This window comes from Pecten maximus, chromosome 18, assembly GCF_902652985.1.
Source record: "Pecten maximus chromosome 18, xPecMax1.1, whole genome shotgun sequence".
Taxonomy (NCBI): Eukaryota; Metazoa; Mollusca; class Bivalvia; order Pectinida; family Pectinidae; genus Pecten; species Pecten maximus.
This window is the reverse complement of record NC_047032.1, coordinates 4,796,891-4,809,682: the sequence shown is the minus strand read 5'-3', so window position 1 is coordinate 4,809,682 and position 12,792 is coordinate 4,796,891. Positions and strand designations below refer to the sequence as shown.

The window sequence follows — 12,792 nt, the reverse complement described above, 5'->3', positions numbered from 1 at the left end:
CTAAATGTTACCCGAAATTCAAGATGTCTGCGCCCATAGGATTATAACAGCATGAAAGGTCAATAACAACACAACATGAAGCGAACGTTTATTTCTTTTCAGACAGACCGTGTTCTGCGCGAAGTTCCTGATCTAAGAAAAGATTTTTGCAATTTTAAAGAAAACCACACAAAGGGGGATGCAGACGGGTTTGCAGACGCGGTCACAGTCTGGATAAACAAACCACATGTGCTGAACAGACGATTGTGTGGTTCGAGGATCGAGAGTATTGTGTATTACAGCACTGGGGATGACGACACACAACTCCAGACAAGTTTCGAGTCAGTGTTAACGACTGTTTTGAATAACGAACCTCCGGATAAAACGCTTGTAGATACGGTAATGAAGGTCTTGAGCTGCATTTGTCTGGCAAATCTCACAGGGGGCTAACTCAATGAAAATGGAATTTACCATACATATTTCGTATTTACTGGATGGACTGGTCAATATACTTAACGACCATATGATTTTTTTCAGAAAAATCGAGATTTAAAAGATTATTAAAAAATCGAGGTAATTACTAATAAAACTGTTTTTATTAGTAATTACCTCGATTTTTTAATAATCTTTTAAATCTCGACTTTTCTGAAAAAAATCATATGGTCGTTAAGTATATTGACCAGTCCATCCAGTAAATACGAAATATGTATGGTAAATTCCATTTTCATTGAGTTAGCCCCCTGTGGCAAATCTGACAAAGGATTTCTTCTGAATACCAAAATTCCATGGTTATAATTCGAAGACATGCATATTTAAAATAAAGAGAAAAAAGACAGTACTGAAAAGAAAGGTTATGAATTTGAGTTTCACATCCATGACCTGAACCAACTTTGAAATCCATATCTACATATTAGGCCTAGACATTGAAATATTTAAAAAGTACATTGTACTCTATTCACTTCATAATCTTCATATGTCCAGATAGACATGCAGTGTAACATATTAGGAAGTGATTATTTTACTCTTGCTTTCTTTTACAAATTTGTCTCATGTCATGAGGATTTTGATATTTTAAAAAATTCTTTCAGGATCAGTGCATCTTGTTTTCTGTTTTATTTTCCATTTTAATTGTCCTTCTCATTGCCCAAATGTTCTTATTATTACAAAATACCACAGTAATATCTAAAAAAATCTGGATCAATGTGTCATAAACAGAAAACCTTTTGTTTCTGAGATACTAGATCACAGCAAACACTTTTTGTCACCAAAAAATGCATGAAATGGCATCCATAGTATAGAAATATATCTAATTATAACACCAACAAACAAGACAAAATTAACAGTATCCGAAAGCTTATAGAAAAAAACATGTACATTATATGTAGGGGTAATCCGAAGGGTTCTGATGTTAATATCGCCTTTCAAGCTGCCTTGTATCTACGTAGTAAGATCGTCAGAAAATTCGGACTAATGTAGGGGTTAAGTACAAAATAATTTCTTCTGAGCACAATTAATATACATTACCTTTAAGAGAAGCTCAATCTTTTTGATGGTGTGGTAATAAAGTAATGTCGGAGGTGTAACATATCTTTCAGTAGAGATGATAGATGTGCATGTTCACTTTGGTTTAAGGAGCAAGATGGATTCTGTAAGGAGGTACCAAGCCTGTCCTCCATCCCTGAGGGACGAGGTGTTGTTGTTATCCGAGATATCCACCCCAAAAGGGATGACACACACCCAGTGGTCAGAGAAGTAATCTGTTATGGTAAGTTTGATCATGTGTATCAAATGTGTTGTAAACTGTTTACCTGAATCTAAATACATGCTATGACATCTCAACTGTTACATCTATATCTTCTCTATATCATTATATTCAACTCCTTAACCCACCTGGGCATATCGTATTGCTCAGGAAGCTTGGATACATACTGTCCTGTGCTGCAGTGGTTGTATCCTTGGACAAGACTATTTACCTTAATTTCTCTTGATAACACATGCAACAGGTGTCCCATATGTTGATAAGTGAGGTAGCCACTAGCTACTACAAGGAGACCCTTGCCTCATACTGACCCTACATGTAGCTGTTCATGGGACTAGAGCTGAAAGTCTTTTCATTACTCTGGATGTAGAACTGTCTGGACTATTTCTAAAGCCTTGAGAACCAACATACAGTATAACATTTGGAATAAGAGTGTGAGGTTTATTTATTGCAGGACGATGAAATAACATTTGTTTATATTTTTACTGATAATTTTGTGGGCTAACATGAATACATAAACGGGGTCTTCGAGTTATTTGAGTTCGAGTTAACGAAGTTTGACTGTATATATTGATGGATAAAATTGTACTTGTTAATTTTTAGCATGTGTGTCTTTTATAATCAGATGGCACAATGAAGAGCGCCTGGTTTTGTCCCATAACCGACACATACAAACATAAGTCTGTTGAGGCTTCCAGAAATCTGTGTTACCAGCTAGTCCACTGCGTACTGGACAAAAAGCCAAGGTCAGTCCTTATGGTGTGTTCCCCGAACGCCTACATATTTAGAACAATAGACAGAGACATCAAAGGAAGGGTAATTATAGTCTGTTTCATACATGTTCTGTATTTACCTGAGATATTTTACCTGTATTTTACCTGTAGAAATCACTTGACAACTAAAGAAAACCAAGACACTAGCATATAAATTTCAACATTTTATTTAAATAGAATAGTGAAATTTATAGTATAGTATTAATCACATTGATATATAAGTTATAAGAACATTAGAATTCTGCAAGTTAATATATCTTTATATCTTATTTTGAAAACAACACTATGAGAATCTTAATAATAAATGATTCAAACTGATATAATTTTGTTATCCGTGCTGAAACTGCGCATTTATTAATTACATCGTAGTTCGTTAATTTATTTCACCAGAAGTTTGACATTATAACCACCAGCATTAAAACTATGCCGTTTATCTTTTTTAAAGATATTTCTTGTTTTCTGTTGGAATTGTAACACAAACAGGATTTCCCTTATTTTTGAGCAAGTCGATATTCAGTTCTTCAATTGGTTCATTTCCGTAATTTGACATATAACACGTTTGGACCTGACCAAACTCACATGTCCATTGTATTCATTTTAGTTAGCCAAAAGCTGTTTGAAAGTGTTAACACAGTTGTTTCATTGAATACGGTTGATGTTAACTTATTAACAAATAGACACAGAAAACTGTAACAGGCATGTAAATATACATGTACGCAGTTGGAACAAATTAAATACATTTTCACAGTGTAATAAAATACATTAAGATTAAGATGCAAAACACATTGTACCAATGGCAATAGTACTTGCTGAGAGGCGACGTGCATGAAAATCGCATATTGTTGACAGCGTCTTTGATACATACACGATAAAGCAATGTCCATATGTTACATCACTACACACATTTTACTTAAATGGGGAAGTTCGGAGGCTGCATCGGCGTAAGATATAATATCAATAGTTTGGTTATCCAGTGTCTGTTTAAGGACAAGGCGAGTGTCGATGTTTCTGTACCTTCAGCGCGACGTTGAATTTTAGTTATCTCATTAGTAGCCTGTATGTCCTTTAATGTCCGTATAATGGTGAAGATGTTGGGATGTACATGCATGGTGTACCATCTTTTTGAATTTCCTGTGCCAGGCTTCTAAGTGGTTGGTCGTCCTTGGTCGTTGTTGTAGTGGTTTCAAACGGTTCCGTCTCCCTCTATTCTTTTGTGCTCGGAACCTTACGTCTTTTCATTGGTGTAGTGGTACAAGTGGCAATACAGCTGCGGGGCGAACCAGTCTCCTAGTGTCGTCGTTGTATTGGGTGAAATGGAAAAGCATCCCTTGATGTTGGTCCACGGGATGATGGTGAGGAGTGCAAACTGATGATAATTTTGAAGTTTATATAGATACATACATGTAGCTCCGGTATTCATCTTCAAGTGTTATGCCATCCCGTAGCCAGGGCTACATCACATCTCACCGTTTTAACTGATATCGATCAGTAAAATGAGCGATTTTTACTTATCAACATCATTATCTTCAGTCTTTGTGATATCAGAGAGGTGTTCAAATGAGAAAAGAGAGCCGTTTGAGTATAACTTGTAATTAAGAACAAAGCAAAGTATTTGATTTACGTTTTGGTTTGATGAAATTGATAATTAAAGAATTATTAATGAATATTTTACAATATTAATTTCAATGAATTATTAATTTATATTTTATGCAATGAATTATTAATTAATATTAATTTGATAATTATTGATATTTATTAATTTGATCATTTCTTATTTGTTTAAATAAGTATTGACAAATATCATGTGCATATATAGGTAATTCTAAAATATGATATTTTTGTCCAGTATTTATTCATTGAATATTGACCTTTGATTTTGATGAGAAATTCTATAAAATCTACAGGTAACACACACAGGTAAAATACAGGTGACTAAGTGACTTCACCAGAACAGACTATAATTACTTTACAAACATACTCAGTATGGTGTTATTTCAAAATGTAGGCGTTCAGGGAATCAGCCGTCCTTATTGTGTGATTGTAGTCTGATAAACCTGTTGTTGATATAAAACTTAACTCATGTTGATCTCTAAAAATTAATCTTTTGTTTGATGAGTATATATCCTTTAATATCATAGTAATACAGAACACAAAAATCAGCTTTGAGGCATTTTTCCTCAACTTTAGGATGAAGAACGGATGAATGTCATACATATTTAACCAATTTGAAGCAAGCTTTCTCATCATATAAGTACAACTTACAGTACTAGTAATTATCCAAAGTATTACAACCACAAATAAAGTACATTGTATAAACAAGCAGTTAACTTGTTGGAATCACTGCCCTAATAGCAATATTGAATCTCAATAATATTTGCTACAAGGTTATCAACTGGTGATGGAGAAGCTTTTGTTACTATTTTAAAATATGAAATGCAAAATCTAATCCAAAACATCTCAAAACAAAAAATCTTGATTTTAAAAATTTAATTGTGCAGCATTTTGATTTGACCCCAATAGATCTTTTATACAAAACAATAATCTTTACAGTGATAGGTACATAATCATGTAAGAGACTGAGGTTTAAATGAACAACATAACTATTTACACACTGACAGATATAGTAAAACTTATTAACCATCAACACACTGACAGATATAGTAAAACTTATTAATCATCTACACACTGACAGATATAGTAAAACTTATTAACCATCTACACACTGACAGATATAGTCAAACTTATTAACCATCTACACACTGACAGATATAGTAAAACTTATTAACCATCAACACACTGACAGATATAGTAAAACTTATTAATCATCTACACACTGACAGATATAGTAAAACTTATTAACCATCTACACACTGACAGATATAGTAAAACTTATTAACCATCTACACACTGACAGATATAGTCAAACTTATTATCCATCTACCCACTGACAGATATAGTAAAACTTATTAATCATCTACACACTGACAGATATAGTAAAACTTATTAACCATCTACACACTGACAGATATAGTAAAATTAACCATCAACACACTGACAGATATTGTCAAACTTATTAACCATCAACACACTGACAGATATAGTAAAACTTATTAACCATCTACACACTGACAGATATAGTAAAACTTATTAACCATCTACACACTGACAGATATAGTAAAACTTATAAATCATCTACACACTGACAGATATAGTCAAACTTATTAACCATAAATCATCTACACACTGACAGATATAGTAAAACTTATAAATCATCTACACACTGACAGATATAGTCAAACTTATTAACCATCTACACACTGACAGATATAGTCAAACTTATTAACCATCTACACACTGACAGATAGAGTAAAACTTATTAACCATCTACACACTGACAGATATAGTAAAACTTATTAACCATCTACACACTGACAGATATAGTAAAACTTATTAACCATCTACACACTGACAGATATAGTAAAACTTATAAATCATCTACACACTGACAGATATAGTAAAACTTATTAACCATCTACACACTGACAGATATAGTAAAACTTATTAACCATCTACACACTGACAGAAATAGTAAAACTTATTATCCATCTACACACTGACAGATATAGTAAAACTTATTAACCATCAACACACTGACAGATATAGTAAAACTTATTAACCATCTACACACTGACAGATATAGTAAAACTTATTAACCATCTACACACTGACAGATATAGTAAAACTTATTAACCATCTACACACTGACAGATATAGTAAAACTTATAAATCATCTACACACTGACAGATATAGTAAAACTTATTAACCATCTACACACTGACAGATATAGTAAAACTTATTAACCATCTACACACTGACAGATATAGTCAAACTTATTATCCATCTACCCACTGACAGATATAGTAAAACTTATTAATCATCTACACACTGACAGATATAGTAAAACTTATTAACCATCTACACACTGACAGATATAGTAAAATTAACCATCAACACACTGACAGATATTGTCAAACTTATTAACCATCAACACACTGACAGATATAGTAAAACTTATAAATCATCTACACACTGACAGATATAGTAAAACTTATTAACCATCTACACACTGACAGATATAGTAAAACTTATTAACCATCTACACACTGACAGATATAGTCAAACTTATTATCCATCTACCCACTGACAGATATAGTAAAACTTATTAATCATCTACACACTGACAGATATAGTAAAACTTATTAACCATCTACACACTGACAGATATAGTAAAATTAACCATCAACACACTGACAGATATTGTCAAACTTATTAACCATCAACACACTGACAGATATAGTAAAACTTATTAACCATCTACACACTGACAGATATAGTAAAACTTATTAATCATCTACACACTGACAGATATAGTAAAACTTATTAACCATCTACACACTGACAGATATAGTAAAACTTATAAATCATCTACACACTGACAGATATAGTCAAACTTATTAACCATAAATCATCTACACACTGACAGATATAGTAAAACTTATAAATCATCTACACACTGACAGATATAGTCAAACTTATTAACCATCTACACACTGGCAGATATAGTCAAACTTATTAACCATCTACACACTGACAGATAGAGTAAAACTTATTAACCATCTACACACTGACAGATATAATAAAACTTATTAACCATCTACACACTGACAGATATAGTAAAACTTATTAACCATCTACACACTGACAGATGTAGTAAAACTTATTAATCATCTACACACTGACAGATATAGTAAAACTTATTAACCATATACACACTGACAGATATAGTAAAACTGATTAACCATCAACACACTGACAGATATAGTAAAACTTATTGACCATCTACACACTGACAGATATAGTAAAACTTATTAATCATCTACACACTGACAGATATAGTAAAACTTATTAACCATCTACACACTGACAGATATAGTAAAACTTATAAATCATCTACACACTGACAGATATAGTAAAACTTATTAACCATCTACACACTGACAGATATAGTAAAACTTATTAACCATCTACACACTGACAGAAATAGTAAAACTTATTATCCATCTACACACTGACAGATATAGTAAAACTTATTAACCATCAACACACTGACAGATATAGTAAAACTTATTAACCATCTACACACTGACAGATATAGTAAAACTTATTAATCATCTACACACTGACAGATATAGTAAAACTTATTAACCATCTACACACTGACAGATATAGTAAAACTTATAAATCATCTACACACTGACAGATATAGTCAAACTTATTAACCATAAATCATCTACACACTGACAGATATAGTAAAACTTATAAATCATCTACACACTGACAGATATAGTCAAACTTATTAACCATCTACACACTGGCAGATATAGTCAAACTTATTAACCATCTACACACTGACAGATAGAGTAAAACTTATTAACCATCTACACACTGACAGATATAATAAAACTTATTAACCATCTACACACTGACAGATATAGTAAAACTTATTAACCATCTACACACTGACAGATGTAGTAAAACTTATAAATCATCTACACACTGACAGATATAGTAAAACTTATTAACCATATACACACTGACAGATATAGTAAAACTGATTAACCATCAACACACTGACAGATATAGTAAAACTTATTAACCATCTACACACTGACAGATATAGTAAAACTTATTAATCATCTACACACTGACAGATATAGTAAAACTTATTAACCATCTACACACTGACAGATATAGTAAAACTTATTAATCATCTACACACTGACAGATATAGTAAAACTTATTAACCATCTACACACTGACAGATATAGTAAAACTTATTAACCATCTACACACTGACAGAAATAGTAAAACTTATTATCCATCTACACACTGACAGATATAGTAAAACTTATTAACCATCAACACACTGACAGATATAGTAAAACTTATTAACCATCTACACACTGACAGATATAGTAAAACTTATTAATCATCTACACACTGACAGATATAGTAAAACTTATTAACCATCTACACACTGACAGATATAGTAAAACTTATAAATCATCTACACACTGACAGATATAGTAAAACTTATTAACCATCTACACACTGACAGATATAGTAAAACTTATTAACCATCTACACACTGACAGATATAGTAAAACTTATTAATCATCTACACACTGACAGATATAGTCAAACTGATTAACCATCAACACACTGACAGATATAGTCAAACTTATTAACCATCTACACACTGACAGATATAGTCAAACTTATTAATCATCTACACACTGACAGATATAGTAAAACTTATTAACCATCTACACACTGACAGATATAGTCAAACTTATTAACCATCAACACACTGACAGATATAGTAAAACTTATTAATCATCTACACACTGACAGATATAGTAAAACTTATTAACCATCTACACACTGACAGATATAGTAAAACTTATTAACCATCTACACACTGACAGATATAGTCAAACTTATTAAGTGATTATTAAGTGACAATGTGTTTAAATTCATTATCTTTTTTGACAGAATTTTATGTAGGATTTGCAAAACAGAAAAAGATAGTTGGTGTTCAGGAACAGAATCTACTGAAATTGAACCTGGAAATGATGAACCTGATCCACTTACTTCAAACACTGAACCAGCTGACAGTGAACTCTGGAAACCAGAACCGAGACCATTAACTGCAAACACTGAACCAGTCTTAAAACAGATGGAGCAAGCTGATATTGGTTATGAGCTTGCAACAACAACCATTGAACCAGACACATCAATAATTTTGTCGGATCATTGGTTAAAACATATTCTTTTGCCAAAGATTGCTAATTGGAGTGAACAGGGAAAGTTGGAGACAACAGTGAAATCTCTACGCCTGGTCCGGATAGACCAGTACAACACATTGTACAATCAACTTAAAGTCAAATATGGCAAGAAGTTTGTTGAGGTGAGCTGTCTCCTTGTAACCAGCTGACTGGTGATGGTTACATTCTACCAATTCATTGATGTATCTTAAAGTTAGCTGCAAAATCCTTACTGTGCTTTATACAAGTGTCTACATATAGAAGAGCCATTAGTTAGGGTTACTTGTAAATTCAATCTTTAAATATTTCTTTGTTTATATAAACCACCGGCCTACGATCAGTACAGTTGCCTGGTATACGTAATGACTGTAGGCCGATGGTTTTTCTCTGGTATACTTAATGACTGTAGGCCGATGGTTTTTCTCTGGTATACTTAATGACTGTAGGCCGATGGTTTTTCTCTGGTATACTTAATGACTGTAGGCCGATGGTTTTTCTCTGGTATACTTAATGACTGTAGGCCGATGGTTTTTCTCTGGTATACTTAATGACTGTAGGCCGATGGTTTTTCTCTGGTATACTTAATGACTGTAGGCCGGTGGTTTTTCTCTGGGTACTCCATGGCCAGCTTTCCTCCACCTCCAAAACCTGGCACGTCCTTAAATGACCCTTGCTGTTAAAAGGACTTTGAACAAAATAAACGAATTTTTTATATTTTATTTGTCTATGATCTTGAGAGATTAATAGTCTACAATGTATTATTATCTATGGTTGGCTTGGTAGCCATGATTGATTGTAGAATGCTGTGTTGATGAGTGTAGTCACCAGTATCAGACCGCTCTCCCCTACAACATGGATTCAAGATACACAAGGGAATAGAGTCTATTGGGTTAGTTGTTTCCCCTACTGATGGTTTTTAGGTGCTGTGAAACATCAACCTTAAGCGATCATCGCCAAATTTCGCTAGAACAAATTCATTCGGAACTCTCGGGGGGGAATCAAAATATCGCTTATTTTAATGATGCATCCCAAGGAGTACAGAATGGGACCAGAAATAATTTTCCCCTTTGCTGTCGAATACTGTTTTAACTCTCGACTTTTCCAATTGGAAATCGATAAGTGAAATATCCTATTGTTTTTACATTTGATACTTAGAATGAAAGTTGAATACTTCCGATTGGTTCATCATTTCTGAGAAATAGGCCACACAAAAATGGCCTTGCTGGTTGAATTGTTTGAAGTGATTATGAGGCGAAACCTAATGTTAGCTTGTTTCCACAACAGAGATTCAAATAGCAATAAAGAGGTTGCATGTTTAAAATCAGTTGATAATGAAATGCTTGCACATGAACGTGTGATTCAACAAGTCACCAGAACAGATAAGATAGGCCGATTTACGGAACAAACTAAATTTACGAGACAAGTTTCTTCTAACGAAAGTTGTCAAGTCTCCAATTAGGATACAGATAAGTTATTACACTGAGAGAAAAAAAGCAGTATATTGAGTACAATTTAAAAACTTAGGAACTAAAATAAACTGGGAGAGTAATTCACAGGAATCTTATATACAACATTTTGACCTGTGATTGTACTTGAAGTCATGTATCCTAGTTGCAATCACAGAATTAACTGACCATGAGAAATGAAGCCACCTATGCACAGTTGTAATGTAACACACTGACACGCATGGCGACGGACTCCTCTCTCATGATCACCAGTAGCCCCAGACCAGGGCAGCTACAGTAATTATAGGCCAAGAGGTGGTAGGGGTCTTTTGTTTATCTATAATCAGTCCAGGGCCAAAGTGTCTGAGTTTTCTGGGGATTTTATAAAGGATGACTGTCGAGAGCAGAAGATAGGTGACAGAAATCTGTCACACAAAAAAGTAAACGAGCGACCGTTGTTCCAAAATCACAGGTGGCGGTTATATAGAGGGTTGTTATAGACAGGCGGTCGTTAGAGCAGGTTTGACTGTATTGGGAATCGCGATGTGGTTTTTCAAGAAACATGACGGACATCAAGGATAATCAATCAAAGAATAAAATATAATCATAGTATGCCAATTCAAGTGAGGTTTTAAAACGTAATTCTTCACTGTTCATCACGACTTTAACACAACCACAGCCTTTTTAAAGTAAATAAAAATTCATTAAAATGACAGGATAATCACTAGTAAAACATTCAGGACTGCACTTCTAAACAATAAAAATATACATATTTATTACATTTTTACCAGTGAAATATCAAAAATTATTCATTCTATAAAAGTGATATTTATCACTAGTGAAAAATATCACTTTTGCTGATTTGACCAATCAAATTAATGATTAGAAAATACCAAAATAATTGACCAATCAGAAAGCCCGACATATCTCAGCACCTGGACAGGGGGAACTACATTTTTTGTTTACAAATTATCGCTGTAGGCCTAGTTAGCATACGGGGTAGGTTTTTCGTTGATAAAAAATGTAATAAACAGAATATCTAACAGTGTCTTCAGTGAAACCAAATATATTTCACTCGTGTGGCTAATATTTTGATATTTTTCATTCGTGCTGTGCACTCGTGAAAAATATCAAAATATTAGCCCCACTCGTGAAATATATTTGGTATTACTGAAAACACTGTTAGATATCCTCTATATATAATATTTCTTCTGTATTTCAATTCCTCATGCACAGCACCTATGAGTAGCCTCGACACTTTGATTCCTGTGGGTTTTTCCTCCAAAAGTACATGTACTGCTGGTTGTGACTGGGACTTTAGCAGTGTTGTAATAGAAGCTCTTCAGAGCTGATGTTTATTGTTAAACTTATACCATATACAAAACATTCAATAAATGTCCATTTTCACTTTTTTATCTGTAACCTATATTTGTTCAATATCTTACTTAAGTACATATGTACTGACATTCTGTAGCAAAATATTGTAGAAGGTTGGAATGAGATGTTACAGAATGTCAGTCAGAAACACTGAAACCACCGACTCATACAGATTTTTGATCAATTTGATATGTGTTTTGCAGTGTTGGCCTGAGAAAACAGATCCCGCAAAATTTGTTTACGAAGATGTTGGTATAGCAACATACCTCTTGGTGAGTAAAGTATTGTTGACAATGACCCACAGTTTTGGTGAAAGAAAACAAGCTCAAATGGATATATTGTAAAGAAAAAATCTGTAACATATGAAGTTATTAAATTATTTACCATATTCCAAAATAGCTGATCTGGGAACAAGAGAGGAATGAGAAAAAGTTGACAGAGAAGCAGTCCTTTGTAGACCTGGGATGTGGGAATGGACTACTTGTACATATACTGTCTGCTGAGGGGGTAAGTTAACAACACAACAGTCGCAGGTTAATGGAGTCTGTGGGGAAGTTTTTGGCTTGACATC

General features: G+C 33.4%; 1 protein-coding gene across 1 annotated transcript in view; it reads left to right on the top strand.

The window, feature by feature from the left end:
• LOC117316771 (probable tRNA (uracil-O(2)-)-methyltransferase) overlaps positions 1 to 12,792 on the top strand; it is a 35,452-nt gene continuing 22,660 nt past the window's right edge. Inside the window, 6 exon segments of the mRNA XM_033871540.1 lie at positions 1 to 378; positions 1,612 to 1,744; positions 2,364 to 2,484; positions 9,128 to 9,542; positions 12,425 to 12,493; positions 12,621 to 12,728. Coding sequence (XP_033727431.1) covers positions 76 to 378; positions 1,612 to 1,744; positions 2,364 to 2,484; positions 9,128 to 9,542; positions 12,425 to 12,493; positions 12,621 to 12,728 — 1,149 coding nt within the window. The 5' untranslated portion in view covers positions 1 to 75.